This window comes from Fukomys damarensis, unplaced genomic scaffold (genome assembly GCF_012274545.1).
Source record: "Fukomys damarensis isolate Sample0158 unplaced genomic scaffold, DMR_v1.0_HiC HiC_scaffold_31, whole genome shotgun sequence".
NCBI lineage: Eukaryota > Metazoa > Chordata > Mammalia > Rodentia > Bathyergidae > Fukomys > Fukomys damarensis.
The window spans coordinates 2,011,832-2,031,013 of NW_022900943.1; the positions used below are offsets into that span (position 1 = coordinate 2,011,832).

The 19,182-nt window shown below is 46.4% G+C and overlaps 1 protein-coding gene across 1 annotated transcript in view; it reads right to left on the reverse strand.

Annotated features, from left to right (window-relative positions):
• Window positions 1–19,182, reverse strand: part of Adamtsl1 (ADAMTS like 1) — a 303,353-nt gene that overhangs the window by 21,616 nt on the left and 262,555 nt on the right. The window contains exons 27-28 of the mRNA XM_033757645.1: window positions 2,784–2,996; window positions 1,201–1,381 (exon numbers count right to left, since the gene is read on the reverse strand). Coding sequence (XP_033613536.1) covers window positions 1,201–1,381; window positions 2,784–2,996 — 394 coding nt within the window. The remainder of the gene's footprint in view (window positions 1–1,200; window positions 1,382–2,783; window positions 2,997–19,182) is intronic.

The window sequence follows — 19,182 nt, forward strand, 5'->3', positions numbered from 1 at the left end:
GTGTGTGGGGCCCTTATCTAACATGAACTATTCCATTTACAAAGACTGTCAGGATGCTGGCATGCCCAAGAAGTCGGGCAGGAAAGCCTGTCCAAGGTTAACCTATGGTCCCTTCCTAGCGGTGGAGCCGCATCTGGCTTTTAGAAGAGGTATGTAGTGGGAAGGGAAGCAAATTCCTTCTGCATCTGGGTCTGTGACTCATTTGGTTTGTGGCGGTTTCCCCACTCCTGTGCCCTGGAGCAACCCACAGGAGCAGAACCACTTAGAAGCAGGCATGAGGTGTTTAAAACTCCTGGGGCACTGAAACCGAAGAAGACATAGCCCTATTATTTCATTTGCAGAACTAAATTAGGCTGACTGACTCTGACCATCACCAGATCAAATCTAAAAGTTCCTGGCACGTCACAGATCTCGTCTTCATTTCACATGGGCCGTCTTCCAGGCTCTCATGTCCCTGGTGAACGTCAGAACTGCATTTCCATCAACATTTATTTTTAAATATACATTTCAATGATTTTTTTTTTTCAGGAGCTGGGTGGAAGTTTTGAGAAAGGAGAGGTACGGGCTATGTTACTGTTCAGGAAAGTTATAAAAGGACATTAATCATTCCTGTGGAAACCTTCCTGTCAGCAAATCAAACTGCTGATATTAATGAGTGTGTTTCGTATTTCACGCAGTCTCTCCTGGTTTCAGCTGCTCTGACTCAGCGGCAAACACGAAGTGGCTGCTGGGGTAGGACTCGGAGCCCGGCGGAGGGGCGTGGAGGGCTGCGGGCTGAGTGTGACTTCTGCCCGGAGCCTGGCTGGGGCGCATGCCGGGCCGGGATTGTGCTGCTCCAGGGCGAAGACCGAGAGGTCAAACGCAGGGGCCCTGACGCAGACAGCACATCCGCAGTGAAGGTAGCTGTGGGCATGGAGACTCACTCCAACCTTAGCGAGGTACAACCGACTGCGGAGAAGACGGCGTGTCCTCTCCCGCACAGGCAATGGGGTGAGACAGACAGGGCTGGGCTGAGGGCCCTGGGCTCCCGCACTGCCACTGAAAGCTCTTCTCACGCCTACGAACACCGAGGCCCGGTGTCCCTGCAGGACGGAGCCCCCTTCTCTCTCTGCCCGTGGAAGCCAGCGGGACAGGGCAGCGGGAAAGGAGTGGAGGGGCCTCGCCGGGCCCTGCGAACACGCGGCCGCAGCCAGCACTCACCGAGAAGGGCAGTCCCTCCGGTTGCAGGCGACCGGCTGCACAGTGGGGCGGACTCTCCCTGAACAGCGCTCCGGGTCGACCTCCGTGGTATTCTGCAGACACCGGAGACGGGGCTGCTGGACGCCCCGGTTACCGCAGGATGCGGAGCAGGGCGCCGGTCTGTCCAGGGCCCACCCGTAATCTGTGGGGAGCAGGGAGAGCCGGGAGAGCCTGGTCACCGCTGGGGCTGGGACCTCAGTCCGCACTCAGACCCTCGAGCCTTTACCATCGGTACTGTCTGCTTGATGTACCAGAAAGTGACTGTGTTTGTCTACAGAGAGACATAAAATGCTCCAGAAATGGAAGCATATTTAAAAGTATCAATTCATTTTGTAAATGTTATAGGAAACAGCCTATACAATGACGTCAATGAAAAAGCAAGTATCTTTGGGGGCCTGGGACTTACTGGTAGAAAAGCTGTTAAAAGTAAACATGGCTTGTAAATTTTGAGTGCTTATTTGCAAGTACCTGTGTATTTTAAAAATTGCAGATGGGCACTGTATTTTGATTTTCAGCAGAGAAAAGCTGGCTGATAAGAAAACGGAACATTTGCTTTCCTGTCTGGAAGGCCAAATGGCAGGGGAAGACACAGGAAAATCTATGTGCTCAGAAAATCTCTGCCTCCTCCCTCTGTGTTTCTCCTGTAGGGGGAGAACTCTGCACCTCTTCACAGTCTTTCATTTTGGAATAGATGCATGAGAGTCTACTTTCCTTAAAAGTATCACGTGCAGGCCACAGAACTAGCCTATGGAGGACTCCAAAGCTTCCCCTCGTTTCTGTGAAAATGCCATTTTGGGCTTTCTTCCTGCTGAGCTGGTACAGTGTGTGCCAGGCCTGGCCCTGTTCCCGGAGGGCACAGGCAGGAGCTGCCCAGGCTCAGTCTGCTTTAATCCAGGACCAAGGGAAAGGAGCCTGGAAAGCCCTCTTCAGGACATCAGGCCAGCACCAGAACAGCCCCAGCCCTAGAGGAAGAAGGCAGTGCACACACTGCTAAAACTGAGAAATCGAGAGGCTGGTTTTTTTTCTGTATGTGTGTGTGTAGTTCAGAGTCTCACTATGCAGTTCAGGCTGGCCTTGAACTGGCAATCCTGCCTCAACCTCTCCAGGGCTAGGGTTACAAGGTGTGTGCCACTGTTCCAGTTTTTATTTTTTTTTAACTGCTCCGGCAGAGAAAGCTTGTATTTCAAAACAGGCTACTGTGCATGCTCATGACCTATCCTCTGGCAGTTAAACCAGCATAGAAAGGCACATCCAATTTTGATAAACTGCTGGTCATTTGAGCCCAGGCCATAGCACAGCATGAGCAGTAGGATGCTTTGCGAGGTGGCACCGACATGTGCAGGTTCAGCTGGATGGGGCCTGGCAGCTCTTGGGAAAAGCCATGCATGTCGGGAGGAGGAGGGTCTCAGTCTCACTGCCAGGAACATGGGCCGGCACTGGTTTCCGTGCACTGGAGAGCACCGGATATCAGAGCTTGCTTTGGACTCCCAGGTGGGTGCACAATCGAATCCAAGTCCAGCACCGAAGCCTGCAGAGCTGCTTACCTTGGATCACCAGGGAGGCCTTCTGTGCGAGCAGCCCCGCCTCATTCTGAGCCAGGCAGATGAATTCCCCCTGTGAGCCGACACTGAGATTGGTGACCTGAAGGATCTGCCCAGCTGCTAAGGTGTGATGAGCGAGTCCTGCCACGGTGGCGATCGGCTGACTGCCGTGGAACCAGGTGATGTTGGGCGTGGGGTGACCCTGGATGGGGCAGCCTGGAAGACAGGAGAGGAGGAGGAGTCAGGATGGGTGGGAGCCACACAGGTAACATGGCCCCACCCACAGCACGGTCCTTATGTCTGCTGTTCCCAGGCAAACCAGAGTTCTTATTCTCCTGGCTTATGGGGAGTCGTTAGCCACTCAATTAAATAAAAATTCTCAGAGTTCAAAGTGCCTATTTCTGTTTTTGTCCCTATAATAACTAAAATAAGATGCAATTAATATTCACTCATTGAACATGTCCTAAATTAGTTTCTGTACTGATTTTACTCAGGAAAAAAACAAAAACCCTGCTACTTTGAACGCAGTCTGTTGGAAAAAACATGCTGTGTTGTGACAGTTAATCAAACTTAATTGGTGAAAGTCTAGTATCTGCCTCCATTTCACCCAATTTTGATTTCTGAAGTTAAAAATTTTCAAAAGAGACTAGGAAAACAAATTTAAACACAGATCTAATTTCTCTATAAGTTAGGTCTTTTGAAAACTTTTATATAACCTGAATTGGACATGTATACTATTCTACTTGTCTACTTAGCCACAGAACACATTTTGCTACATTATGATTCCAAGATATTAAATGGAGATACTGTGTATACCCAAACCTTTGCTGCACAGAATTCGTAAGATAAACAGATTCCCACTGTGAGAAAAAACATACTGCTTCTAAATTTGGACTGCTTGCTTAATTTGTTTTTGTGACCCTAATGACTTAGCTTCCATAGAAAATTTGTTTGGAAGTTTAAGAATACATGTTAAATCACTAAGAATTCTACACATCAGAGGTAAGAATGTCTCTTCTGTGCGTCCTGCTCTGGGCATACTGAGGACAGTTAAGACTACATTCTTTCTTCCAAGGAAAGCCCAACTAATACAATACTTAAAAAAAAACAGAACCATGAGCCAATAAAGCTATGTTCATTATAAATGATTTTATTTCAGGTCCTGCGTTATAGCAGCACAAAACAAAAAGGACCACTTCTTGGCCTTCTGGCTAAGATCAGGTGTAGTAAGAGAGTCAGAGGTGAAAGACTTGTACACTAAAATTACACAGCTGAAATTAAAAAGGTCCTAAGTAAATGGAAGGACATCTTATACTCGTGGATTGGAAGACTTAATATTGTCAAGATGTCAGTTCTACCAAAGTGAGCTACAGATTCAGCGCAGTCCCAATTGCAATCCCTGTGACATATCCTTTTTCCCTCTTTCACATATTTTGAACATGGAAAAATCTCATCCCAGATCCCAAAATTCACACAGAATCTCAAGAGCGTAAAAATAGGCACAATGATCCTAAAGAAGAAAGCTGGAGGACTTTTACTTCCTGTGTTCGAGGGTTACTATAACCAAGACAGTACAGTCGTGGTGTAAAGACAGACATGTGACCAATGGCACAGGCTAGACCTTTAAATATATGGTTGAATGCTTTTCTACAAGCATTGCAAAACCATTCAGCAAGGCGGGAGAGGACAGTCCTTCTGGCAAATGGTGCTAGGAAACTGGATTTCCAGGGGCAACCAAATACAAAACATACCGAAAAATGGGTTAAAGACCTAAACATAAGTGCTAACAGTGTAAAACTTAGAAGAAAACACAGGGAGAAACTTTCTTAACTTGGGCTTGGCAATGATTTCTTAGATGTAACACTAAAATCTAGATAACAGAAGAAAAAAAGTAAATCATCAAAATTAAAACCTTTTCTACATTATAAGACACTATCAAGTAAATGAAAAGGCAACTAACAGAATGCAGAACTATGAGCAAATCATAGATCTGATAGAAAATTAATGTGCAGATTATGAAATAACTCAACTCAGAAGAAACCACACACTTAAAAAGTGGACAGATGTGAGCAGCTATTACTCAAAAGAAGATAGACAGACAATAAGCAGATAAGATGTTCAACTAATCTTTAGGGAATGCAAATCCAAACCACAAGTTACTCTACCACATTCACCAGGATAACTATTATAAAACAAACAAACAAATGCTTGCAAAACGTGGAGAAACTGAAATTTTGCATTGCTAGTCGGAGTTCAAGTTGAGCAGCTGCTGAGGAAAACAGTATGGCAGTTCCTCAAAAAATTAAATGTAGAATTACCATGCAGTCTACCAATTCTACTTCCAAAAGAATCAAAAGTGGGGTCTCAAACACATATCTACACACCAACATTTGCAGCAGCAGTATATGGGAAATGCAAAATATATCATGATGGAATACTGTTCAGCCTTAACAAGGAATGCAATGTGGACACATGCTGGTCAGAGCCTTGCTGAGGCTGACTAGATTCGCAGTTGATAAATAAGAAATGTGCTCCTTCCAGCCAAACAGGAGCTATTCAGCCAGGGAATCCTTTGTGTTAAACCTGATCATTTTTCTAAGTCCATCAGGACTGACTTTCTGAGAGTATTTAGGCAGAAAAAAAGTGTTAGCAGCCTCAGGCTGTTCTCTGTGGCTGACACAGTTACTTCTCTGGGAGCCCTGGCCCTTAGAGAGCTGAATATGAGGCATATTTGTTAAGAATTGAATTCACAATCCTTTCTTTTTCTTGCAAGAAGAGGCTGTAGTGAGCAGCAGGACACTAAAATCAGACCCATGTGTGTGTTGGGTCTTAGGCATGTGCCCAGGCCTTCCACCCTGCTTATAAGTTGTTAAGATAATCTTTTAAGAAAGTTTTGGAAAGTAATCCTTTTTTTTTTTTTCACATTCAGTTGCAGATTCAGGTTTCTCAGGGAGATCAGGCTGCACTAAGGTTCTGATGAGGTGATCTTTAAAAGACTTCTTCTCCCCCTCATCTCATACTCCTTATCCTCACCCCTCTTCCCCTCCCCCGAATAGCTGAGTGATCTCTCCTGCACTACCTGGGTTAATAATGCACAGCGAAGCACAGCTACGCCGAGGAAGGGCGCATGGCAAAAGTGTTATATACGCAGGCTACGTAGGACGAAGATGGGGAGAGGTCTCGGTCTTGGCGTCCATGTGAGCTGGTCTGTCACTATACCTAAATGTCACCTTTCTGTGAGATCAGCTCTCAGATCAGGTTGGGCCCAGTTTAAAGAATTCATCTGAACTTGGTCATTTACAAGGCCCTATTTCCAAATAGGAGCATATTCACAGGTACTGGGATTCGGATTTTCTCATCCTCTGCGGGGTGATGTTCACAATTCAACTAAGAACAGAGGGCCATCCAAACAGAGCAGACGTGCTCTAGACAAACTGAGGAAATAAAGAGCAGAGTTCAAAGACATGGAGGCCACTGGCAGATGTTAAGTCCAAAGATGGGGGTGGTATACAGAAAAAACCTACAGAAACCTACATCAATTCCTCTGCAGTCTTTGGCCACTTGAAAATGTGTGTGCTCAGGGGTTAAACTCCACAAGATCGAGTGAAGAGAAATCAGGAAACCGTGAGCTTAATAGTTCCCAAATCTCAAGTCAGGAAGAAAGTGCTTCAAGTGTTGACCAAGTAGAGCTCGGCCTCTTTACAGAGCCTCGGGGCCTTTGGCAGAGAAGCCCAAAGGCTGGGGAGTAACGGCCACCACAGACCTGGCCTAATGAGCCTACGAAATAACTGATTAACAGAAGAAACCCAACAATCTCGAGAGGAAGATAGCAAGATAAAGAAGGTATAAAATCTGCACTGTAAAATCTATAGACACATATTTGTTTTCTTTAAAGTTTTCATAAATTCTTTTTTGAGACAGGGTTTCACTGTGTAGTTCAGACTGGCCTTGACCTCACTTGATAGCCCAGGCTGGCCTCAAACTCACGATGACCCTCCTCCTTCAGCCTCCCAAGTGCTGGGATTTCAGGTGTGTGCCACTGCGCCTGGCTTAGACAAACATTTCTGGACTACTCAGGAAGCAAGAAAATGTGTGACCTGTAAGTGGACAAGAACTGGTTAATGGAAATAGGTCCAGAAATGATGATGATGGAACGTTCGCAGACAAGATTATTAAAACTGGTTATTAGAATTTTTAAATGTTTAAAGGAAAACATGCATACACTGAGGAAAAAAATCGAAGTTACGAAAGGAATCAGATTTGTGTAGACGAAATGTAGTCTTTTCACTTGTGTGTAGTCTGTGGACCTGGCCCAGAGTCTGTGCGCGCTGGGTGAGCAGTGCACATCCCCAGATCCAACGTGTATTTCCTGAAATGAAGAGTTTGCCTAACAGGACTAAGAAGGGAATACGCATTACAGAGAAGATCTGTGAGACTGAAGATGTAGTTACAAGGGTCAACCACAATAAAGCCAAGACAGGACAGTCAGATGTACGTTAGAGAAGAATGGCTTCGTGGGCGTATCTGTTACAGCCGTACAGTTAGGGTCTGCTCATCCAACATGGACAAGTTTTATTTCAACAGATACGTGAGTAGGGTGGAGGGGCAGGGGGGTGAAACGAGGAGGAGGCATGTTGCTTACTGGAGCTGAATGATGTGGCACGGGGTCACGGTACTGTCCTCCGTCTGAATGCAACATTATTTGTAGTTTTAAAAAGGCATTTACATTGTTTACATCATTAATCTCGAGGAATGACTCAGGGTCCAATAACTTTTTAGATCTGCTACTTATTCAGTCTATGCTTTTCCTGTAAGGTTTTTAGCAAGTTGAAACCAAACAAAACTGACGCTCCAGCAAACACCTCCACATATTTTATAACGACTCCACTGAAAAATTCTCGCGCCATTCCCTCAGTTCTCCTGAAGACAGCGATCCCTCAGTCCTGGCACAGCAGAGAAGGCCACACCCCAAGAATGTCAGAGCCACAGGAGCCTGGAGAGATTTTTCCCTGGGTCCTGGCTGACACGGCGTGTGACCACGTCTGAACACGACCCTCAGACCGTGGCTCGACACAGAGAGATACCTCTGCCTCGTCTGAGGTGCTGCTGTTTGAGTTTTTGTTAGAAGGTGTGAGTGCAGGTCCTGACCACAACCCTAAATGCTCTCCGCTCGTAAGGTTGTGTCCATTCTCCCAGCAGATAGATCTTCTCTTTCACATCAGATCAGACCACAGAGAGTGTATTTCTAGTGCATGTGACAACACATCCTGATTGAAAATGCTCTTCAGAAACTCTACTTTGTCTATTTTCCAACATTTTTTTTAAAAAGGAAAGACCAAAGTAAATGAATTATAACCAAAGTCAATGGACAAACTTGCCAGTCACCTGCCTTTCCCGTTACTAATCGCCCAGGGCCTCCCACAGTTCAGGCCCTCTGCTTTCAAGTGGAACTGACATGTGCACCTCGGTGTGTCTCCACGGCCTCCCAGGGTTGCCTGCTGCAGGAGTAAAGTAAGGATCTACTGCGAATTTCCACTGCGCATGTTCCCAGTGAGTGATTATCCCTGCTTCACCGCTAATGAGAAAACCTGGCCGGTGACAGTGTTCCTTTCTGTCACGGACACTTCTCATTTGTTAAAGTAAAAGAAGTATCATTCAGTTTTTGGAGATGAGTAATGGCTCAGTGTTGCATTTACAAGGACACCAAACTGCGTGCTGATGCACCCCACCCCCCCAAAAAGCCAAATAGTGAGCCAGTTGCCTCAAGCCCGACTTCGCTTTGATGGAGACGTTAATGTGTGGAAGGGCGCAGCTGGCAGCTCAGGTTCCTGTTTCCGGAGTGCCCGCCATCTCCTCTCCCGCCCTGAGCACCCAGGAAGTGGGCACTCGGCCCAAGACAGCGCCTGCCACGCAGATCCTGCACTGCAAGGTTCTGGCTGTGGGGTGGCTGCGGAGGAGGCAGCGTTCAGGAGGAGCCCAGCTAAGGAGAGCCCGGGCTCTAGCAACCCTCCCTGACCAGGGAGAGAACACACTGCTCACCATTCCTAGGCCCACTCTCACCGAGCTGCAACCAGCTGTGAGTCACATATGTGTGAAGCTTTCTGATTCCTGATTTCACCTGCAGTTATTTATTTTTTTTCTGCTTTCAACCCATTTATGGATTCGAGAAGAGTTCAGAATGGGGGACAGGTACCCATTAGGAAAACCAAATTATACGAGAACGTTCTTCCTCTTTTAATCTGTGGTTGATTTTTATCTTCAATGTAGACAAAAACAGCTCTCCTAACAGCTCCAGCATCCTGATGCACCACTATAAACCAGGGCCAGTTGTGACCTGTGCTGCATGCGAACCGGCCTCAGTGCGTGACCTGTCTCCCGGGTCACGGTTTCTGCAACTAAACCAGCCCGGCTCAGGGGACAGCCTGAGTCTGAGGTGGGAGCGATGTGGGCAGAACCCAGACCTGGCAGCCGGGGTGCAGAAGATGCTGGTGAAGACGCTGGTGAACTCTTAGCCTAAGGACAGGGCTGCCTTCGAGGCACCTGTCTTGAAAGAAGCTCTGAACCCATGACGATCATTACTCAGTGGACTCCTTTTGTTGATCTAAAGGCTGAACACCGCCAGGACTTTTGGCAAGCAGCTTAATTTGTAGGCTTCTTTGCAGGATGGATCAAGCCAACTCCAGCATTCATTAGCTGTCCGCCCTGGCTGAGCCGCACAGCAGGAGCTCATTTTCTCGAGCTCTTAGCTTTCGTGAGCAGAAGCAAGGCTTCCAAGTGCAGTCTCTCCCTGCTTTTCCATCTCTACCAAACATCTACAATAAAAGGGCAGCGAGGTTCTATAAAGCAATTATACAGAGCAAAACCCAACCAACTGAATGATTCACAAGGAAAGATGGTTTGAAAATGGGAAGACGCAGCCCAAAAGTGGCAGAACCCAGGGAATTTTTACTTATTTGACTGCTGTCTAAAGGGAAGAAAGCTGTCGCAGACCAGGGCGTGCTGTGTAAAAGTACAAAACACGTGGTGTCGTTACTTCACGAGCCAGTGCCAGGCTGTCCGCATTTTCATTATAAGCCTGTATTTTCCACAGAGTGAAAACTCAGTATAAAGATGATGCGTGCTGGGATGACACTTGGCCCTCAGGCAGCCTTCGTTTAGTTTTGTAGCACTGGCGCGCACTCGCTCGGCTCCTGGGGACGGAGGGGCTCTGCACTCTGCCAGTGGTCTGGGGCGTGGGGCTCCCTCTGTGGTCACAGAGCACTGACAAAGGCTGACACCACTCTGGGCACTTTGCGCTTCCTGCTCCTCAGGCTGGCGTCCCCGTGGGCACAGCGATGGGCTCTGAAGCGGTGCAGAACGAGTGGGGACGGGCGCCGGACAGCGGGCCAAGAAGTCACTCATTTATATTGGAAAAATCCAGTCCTTTACTCCCCATGTGTGCGGTACCCCGGACGGCTGTGGAAGACGGCCAGCTACTCTCACCTTACTTCGCGCTCTGGGACCTCCCAGTGAGCCGGTCAACAACTAGCCAGGCCGAGGCCATCCGTGCACAGCTCCCCCCGCAACCCCGGCTGTAAACCGTTCCTGGAAAAATGGAAACATGGAACCCTTTTTCCATTCCCCGAATGTCTCTGCACCCTGGGCAGGCTCCGGGCTTCCCTGGCAGGGCACGCGACGTCCCCAAGCTCCCGAGCGCCTGGGGGAGAGCTGGCCGCGTTTCTCAGCACGAAAGCAGCTCCACCCAGCTCTGTGACTCGATTTGGTCCTGCCTTCTCCAGGAGGGCTCCGCTTCCCTTGGTGGCCTCCCGGCTCACACTTGAGGGCCCGGTCAGCTGCCCCACTCTGGGATGTGAACACAGCCTGGCTATGGAGGCTGGAGGGAGGCTGAGGAGGTTTCCGTGCGCCGCGCGGTGGCTCCTGCTCGGGCACCACACTGTCGGAGCCCAGGGCAGTGCACCTGCTCTGTACTCACCAGGCACACCGCCAAGCGGGTACCCTGGAGGAGGAAGACCGACGGTTTACACGCGCCCTGTAGCAGGCAAGGTGCCACGACTCAAACAAAGGGAGGCAGCCCTGGGCTCGGCACCCGTCACTTCTTCCCTTGAGCAAGAGCTTTCTCGCCCCTCACTCAGCCAAGGCAGAGGCAGGCCAGAAAACAGCTAATTAGGCAGAGGGGAACATCAAAGGCCGGCAGCAGCTCAGAGCCAACGCGCCTTCCTGAGCTAGGTTTGGCTCTGTTTTGGGCATGCGGCTTTGCAGAGAAATAAAGTCCCACACGAACTAAGAAGACGGCGCAGCCCCCCCCCCGCCCACGTCAGTTCTCTTCTGCTGAACCAGAGCACAGAGCACAGCAGGATGAAGAAGGGCTGATGCTCCTGGCAGGCCCCGGTTCCGCGGCGGGTCACCGGAGGCCATTCCTGGATTTATTACCCCTGGGTAAGTCTCCGGGGTCTGAGGCACCAGAACTTCTCCACAAAGTACAGAAAACAGCGTGCAGTGCGAGGGCAGTGTGAGCAGGGAGAGCGGCGCGGTGGCGAGAGTGTGCAGGAGGCTTCTGCGGGGACAGTGAGGTCCGGCCTCCGGCCGCCAAGCTCGCAGAGTGTGGCCTCTCAAGGACCCATACAGAGAGATGTCCTCGCAAGGGAGGTCAGAAACCTGACAGCTGTCCCCGAAAGGCAGCAGTGGGCCCTGCGTGTGGAGAGCAGGCGGCAGCTGCCCAGTGCCTCTCTTGTCCGGCGATCTGCCCCTGGCTCCCAATCCCCTCTGGGTGTGGCTCTCGGATCCCCCTGGAACCTGTGCGCTCCAGACTCCCTGAGCATTCAGAGGCCACAGGCAGAGGCGGCTTGGCCCGGATCCTGGGCCCGTTCTGACCAACGAAAGCCTCATTTGGCTTTGGAGGCCCTAAAGCCAACGTGGTCTCTAGGCAACCTGGGATGGGAGGCAATCTAGGCCCAGATGAACACTGATGTTCAGCTGGCAACAGGCACCTTCTTCGCTGAATTTGGTTTTGTTATGGGCTTTTCACTGAGCTACATCCTGAGCCCTTTTTCAATAAAATATTGCTAAGCTGCTCAGGCTGTGCTTGGCCTTGTGATCCTCCTCCTCCAGCAGGATCTGTTCCCCAGAGCTGGGGTTTCAGGTGTGGCGGTCACAACCAGGGACAATGCGTGCTGAAGGAGGTCATCGCGGGCCCCGTGGAGCGGATGGGAGAGAGAACCAATGCTGCACTGAGCTCAGAGGGATTCAAGGGCAGGGAGGATGGGTGCCTGGGGGACCCCTGTTATTCAGCCTGCGTCCCACATGAACATGGAGAACTCACATCCTATTAGTTTTGTTCTTGGATCTTTCTAAAGACTAAAGTCGGGAAATCCTAGAAAATAGGTAAAGCAACTTTTTTTATGACATAAAGGGGAAGAGTTGGTAACGAAAGTGATTGCAGTATTTTCTGACTGCTCTGTCAAAAAACTTTATTAAAAACTCAGTAGCAGAAAGACTTCCCTTGGTAAGACAGCCTAAAACTTTTACGGGGGGCCCAGACAGTAAACATTTTAGACTTTGTGGGCAGTGCAGACTCTGTCAGAGATAGTCAGCTCTGCCACTGGGACCTGAGAGAGACCACAGACAGCATATAAATAAACTGGCACGGCTGTGCCTGAATAAAGCGCTATGTATAAGCAGCTGCAGCCGATTTCTCAGGGCCAACCAGTGGTCTACGGAATGAGGCCATTAGGGCTTCTGCACACTGAGAAAAAATGGTCTAGTAAAACCACTAAATGCCTGATCAAGGCATTTTTACATCAAAGAAAATAGCTATTTTCATGAGAGAAAGAAGATGAATTCAATACAAACCTTTCTAGTAAAAATAATCAATTTTCTCCTTTAAAAATACTATTATACACTTAAAGTTTAGAATATATGAAAATTTATAAACTCTTCAAGTCCTAATATTCAGATAACCACTCTGAATGTTACTACTCCTAAGTACACAAATGTACATGTATTTTGGGGAGATCAGAAAATCCTGGACAGAATTCTCATCAGTAGGTATAGATCTATATAATCCTGTTAAATTGCTGCTTGAGTTTATATATGAATACATCAGAATCTTTTACTTAATTACCTTCCTATAGCTTATTACATTACTTCCAACTTTTCTCTAATAAACTATGCTGTGGTGCATTTCTCCACTTATATGTTCTGTGTCTGAACAGCTGCATACGGTACGTTACTAAAGCAGCACTGCTATGTCCTTGAGCACCATTTCAAATATTGATATGCGCTGCCAAACTGCCCTCCAGAAATTGATAGTGATTTACGTTCGGGGCAACAGTGGGTATCAGGATATGCTACCTGATTTTTGGATACTGTGGTCATTGGGCAGAAAAATGCCACACACACCCCATGTACATTCTAATCCCTGAGATTTATCAATATGCTACCTCCCATTGAGAGGGGGACTTTCAAACTGCGATCAAGAAAGAATCTGGAGATGGGAGATCACCCTGGGTACTCCCAGTCAGCCCACAGAAATGAGAAGGGTCCTTGTACAGTAACAGGAAAATGGACAGCACACAGAGAGGCGTGGGGATGCTCGGCTGCTGCCCTGAAGATGGAGAAGGGCCCTGTCCCGGGAGCACAGGTGGCTTTCGCGAAGCTGGCAGAGAAAGGGGGTGGACTTTACCTTCGTATGTGGGTATGGAGCTGAGCCAGGCACACAGGGCCACTGCTATGTCTGAATGGTCCCTGAAACACCCATGTGTAGGAACTTTAGTTCTTCAGTAAGGTGGTGGGAGGAGGTAGGGTCTGGTGGGAAAGGCCTGGGTCAGGGGAGCAGAATCTCCATGAAGGGCTTCGTGCCTTTCTCATGAAATGGGTTCGCTGCCATGGGTCTTCAGCCTCCTTTCCTCTCTCCCACACACACCTGCTTGATCTGCTTTCCACCACGCAGTGAAGCAGCACCAAGAAGCCCTCACCGGAAGTTGAGCAGATGCAAATGCTGTGCTCTTGGATTTTCACTGTCCAGATCCACGAGCCCAAACAGCCTCTTTTCTTTGTAAATTACTGTGTCTCAGGATTGTGTAATAGCAACGGAAATGGACTCTGTCATCATGGCAACCTGGTAAGAGTAGGAGGACCCAAGTTGGATGAGGAAGGGGTCTGTGTGTGGATGAGCAGTGATGGGAGGCTGTTTATGCAGGGAGCGCTGACCAAATAATACCTTAAGAATGGGAACCAGATAATTACAAATATGGAAAGAAAAGACGGAAGACTCCTGTGGCATTGGATCAGAATTGGAGGTACGAGAGAAGATTCATGGTTTGGTGTACAGACAAATGTGGCAGTGGTGTGTTTGTCCAAGTATATGCAGACAGTGGTGCCTCAGTTCATGAACAGTTGTTTGCAAACAATTTGGTTTGCAAACAGAAATGCTTGGCAAAATTTTTTTTTTTGAGACAGGGTCTCACTATGTAGTTGAGACTGACCTGGAACTCACTATGTAGCCCAGGCTGGTCTCAAACTTGCAGGGATCCTCCTGCCTCAGCCTCCTCAGTGCTGGGATTACAGGCATGCGCCACCACACCCGGCTACTTTGTTTTTCTTTGCAAACTTTGCATCAGGTAACAAACACGACCATGGTAATCTTTCCCACACAAACACAAATATGGCCGTTTTCCCCAAAAATCATAGAACAAATTAATTATAAGCCAAGGTGCCACTGCATACTTATATCCATACTCATAAGCACCAAATACAGCAACATTCTGATAGCAGTAAGTAGACCTAACAGTGAGAACTTCATTTTTAATACTGTTCTTCAGGGCTGGAGCAGAAAAGATTCAAGGTGGTCCAAGAATATCTCCCTGTGCCAGAAAGTGAGAAGTTCCCAAAGAAGGGTATGTTCACTGGCTGAAGCTGTTTTTTTTTTCTTACAAAAAATAAAGGACAGCAAAAGGTTAGTCTATTGGGTAAGACTAGAACCCATGATTCATGCAGACACAAACAAGCTGTAAATACCACAAGGATTAGAATATTTACTATTATCTCAAAGTGCCTCCCTACAAAATGCAAGTTAATTACAAGAGAAAAAGAAAAATTTTACAATGCAAAAGCCTATAATCACCTTACTCAGGTGACTTGAATTCACACCAGCAGCAGCTTAGGGAGGAAACTGTGCTAACGTGGCTGGATGTAGGGAGAAGAGCCCGGCATCACACCTGGGATGTTTCTGCCGAAGTCGCACAACTCCAGCCTGGCTGCGAGGAAACAGCAGACACATCCAAATGGCATTTAAAAATAGGTCTTTGGTATAGTTCTGGAAACATTAGCCATAGCAATTAGACAAGAGAAAGAAATTAAAGCAATAAAGATAGGAAAGGAAGAAGTTGAATTGTCATTATTTGCTGATGACATGATACTCTACATTGAAGACCCAAAAAACCCCACCAAAAGACTTCTTGACTTAATTGACACTTTTGGCAGAGTAGCTGGATACAAAGTCAACACCTAAAAATCAATAGCCTTCTTGTACAAAAATAACAGACTCACTGATAGAGAAATTAGGGAAACAATTCCTTTCACAATAGCACCCAAAAAAATGAAGTATCTGGGATTCACTCTAACAAAAGAAGCAAAAGACCTCTACACTGAAAACTACAGCACTCTGAAAAAGGAGATTGAAGAGGCTATAAGAAAATGGAAAGATATCCTCTGCTCCTGGGTAGGAAGAATCAACATAGTGAAAATGGCCATACTACCAAAACTGCTATACAGATTCAATGCAATGCCAACTGAAATTCTAACACTATACTTCACAGAACTAGAAAGAAGAATCCAAAAATTCATCTGGAACCATAAGAGACCGAGAATAGCAAAAGCCATCCTAGGCAACAGACACATGACAGCAGGTATAACAATTCCCAATCTTAAACTATACTACAAAGCCACTGTGATAAAAACAGCATGGTACTGGCAAAGAAACAGACCTGAGGATCAGTGGAATAGATTGGAAGACATAAAAACAAATCCAGATGTACTCAGCTATGTCATCTTTGACAAAGGAGCTAACCATCCTCAGTGGAGGAAAGATAGCCTCTTTAATAAATGGTGTTAGAAAAACTGGATCTCAACCTGCCAAAGATTAAAACTGGACCCTTATCTTTCACCATGCATTAAATTAAAATCCAAATGGATGAAAGATCTAAATATTAAAACAGAAACACTAAACTTGTGGGAAGATAAGTTAGGCAGAAGTCTTGAAGACACTGGTGTAGGAAAAGACTTTATGAAAAAATCCTCAGTAGCAAGGGAACTAGCAGAAAGAATCAACAACTGGGATCTCATCTTATTAAAAAGCTTCTGCACTGCAAAAGAAACCATCAATAGAACTAAGAGACAAGCTACAATGTGGGAAAAAATTTTTACCATATGCTCCTCAGACAAAGGACTATTATCTAGAATATATAAAGAACTCAAAACAATCAGCCCCCCCAAATATAAGGACCCAATTCAAAAATGGGCATCTGAAATGAACAGGCATTTCTCAGACAAAGAAGTAAAAGCAGCAAAGAAATATATGAAAAAATGTTCCACATCACTGGTCATTTGAGGGATGCAGATGAAAACAACACTGAGATTCTACCTCACCCCACAAAGAATGGCTGCTATCAAGAAATCACACAATAACAATATTGGCAGGGTTGTGGGGAGGAAGGAATCCTTCTCCATTGTTGGTGGGAGTGCAGACTGGTGCAACCACTGTGGAAATCAATATGGAGATAACTCAAAGACCTGGGACTAGAGGTTCCATCTGACCCAGCCATCCCTCTGCTGGGTATCTTTCCAAAAGAATTAAAAGAATCATACCACAGTGACATATGCATACCTATGTTTATAGCGGCACAGTTTGTAATAGCTAAAACTTGGAAACAGCCCATTTGCCCATCTGTTGGAAACTGGATAAAGAAGATGTGATTTTTCTATAAAATGGAATACTACTCAGCCATAAAGAATGAGAAATTAGAGTCATTCATAGGAAAATGGATACATATTGAGGATATACTCCTAAGTGAAATAAATAAGTCACACATGTGTAAATACTGAATAGTTTCTCTGGTGTGAAAAACTATAATAGTACACAAGATCCTAATGGGATAATTAATAGTATGAAATAGGAAGAAAAGGGCTAAAGGTGTAGGGAAAGTGGAAGGGTAGGGCAAAGGGAATAAGGGAAAAGAAAAATTGTGAGAAAATGAAAAAATGGAAATAAAGTGTTTGTAAATGGGGAGGGGAGGAGGGGGTGCAGGGAGGACAGGGACAAGGGGAAAAAATGAGAACCAAGACCTGTCATGTGAAGGTACAGGATCCAAGTAATGAATGTAACTGTATTGTATACCTAGAATGTACCAATAAACTCAATAAAAAGAAAAAAAAATAGGTCTGTAGTTTTCAAAAGTATTTCAGTCATAAAAGTCAAAGGAAGCCCAAGGCATGGTTTGAGATCTGGAAAGACTTAAGAGACATGACAGCCCAATGCAGCGTGTGACTACATTATTTTGTGGAAACAACCGACAAAGCTTAAAGGGACAGGGGGCTCAGCAGCTCACTGTGAAGTGGGTTAGGAGAAAAAGCTCTGTATTACACTTCCAACTTGTGTGTAAAATAGGAATCATTTCAAAATTAAAGTACTGTGCTTTAAAGAAAAAAAGTTTTTATACCAAATTAAGAAAGAAAACAAGATGTGTCAGGAGGAGGAAAAGCCCGCCGTATGTCCCAAAGCCTTGGGATGCGGAGGACAGAGTCAGCAGTATCCAGGACACAAAGTTGGTGCCGGCTCAGAAAATCGGGTTGTTTCTGTTTCACCTCACACACATTGTGACTTCTGAATAATTCCTCCTTTCTTCACTCAGTTTCTGCTCTGAAAATAAGTGTCTTCTCTAGTCACTAAATCCTACAGGCAACTCAAAGTCTGTAACAACTTTTTAAACAACGTCATTGCTGATGATTTCTCCTCTGATTTAAAAACATCTTTCTTAAAATTTGGCAAGAGCTACTCTATCATTCAATTGCTCTGTTCATCAAAGTAAAAGTTATTCAGAGTGAAGTTTAATCAGCCAAACTGCAGCGGTCTGAACAGGCAGTGCCTTCATGGCTGCCCCTCCAAGTGGACAGGAGGTGGGGCCAGGCCCCTCTTGGGCACTGAAAGCTGAGATGCACAGATCCCCTCCGGAGAATGGCGCAGTCTCTGCAGATGACGTACACCGCCCTGAATACTCTAGTCCTGTCTAGGTTACTGTGCTACCTGAGGTTATGTAAATACTGCTGTACTATATTGTAGGGAATAATGTCAAGAAAAAATCTACATATTCAGTATAAGCACAAACGTTTTTAGTTATATTTGACTGTTTTTGGCTTAATCCTTGGATGTGGAACTGGCAGGTGTAGAGGACAGGCTGTATTTTAACTGATCAGAATACTATTTTATAATAAAATCAAGTTCTGTATGGAACATGTGCAGGTCTACAACCAACAAGCCAACCAGCCAACCAAGGAAAACGTCCGCAATGGCTACTTCACAAAAGCCTTGTTTTTCTTGATTTTTCCTCCACATTAGCTTTCGTGATACTCTCTTCCTCTCTGCAGTCAGACCGCATTAGAAATAATTTCAGTACGTGAAGCAGAGACTCTTCAGCAGAACCTGGTGTGCCTCAGACGAGCCGTGGTAAATGCTTCTCAACAGCGATGAGCCACTCTGCACCGTGGTACGGAAAGCGGGCCTGAGATGCAGCACAGTTCGTGAAGGCAGAGAGCACTGAGATGAGAAGCAGAGAAACCAAGAGGCCATGGAGCCTCTACTGCACACGCAGGGAAGCCGTGGTCACCGTCGGCGGCGCCTCCATCTTTGTCTGGGCTCGGGAAGCTGCAGCGTAGCAGACGTACGGGCGGGTGCTGGTTTCTCTCTCCGATACCACTTCAAAGAGTCACGTGTGACACACAGTGGGCCCTGCCAGGTTCCTGAAGGACCTGACTGGATTTTGGGCTTATCTCCTTGGCAACAGAACATACAGGGAGCTCATTATTTTTGAGCAGCACTGCCAACTGAGAAATGGAGAATTCCATAATCATAATGGAGTTTCACATAAAAAGACTCTTGATGGAATGATGCTTTTGGAGTTAAATTTTTCTTTGTACATACTTCTCAGAGATAAGGTATTAAAGGTGAAGGATGAAAGAGTGAACTTTTAAGCAGATCTAGACATAATGTAGATTACATTTCATAAAAAAGAGCACAATCATTTTTGGGGTTAGGGATCTAGCTCAGTGGTTCTGCTGCTTGCCTCACAAGCGCAAGGAACTGCGTTTGAACCCTGGTACCAAAAAAAAAAAAAAAAAAAAAAAAAAAAAA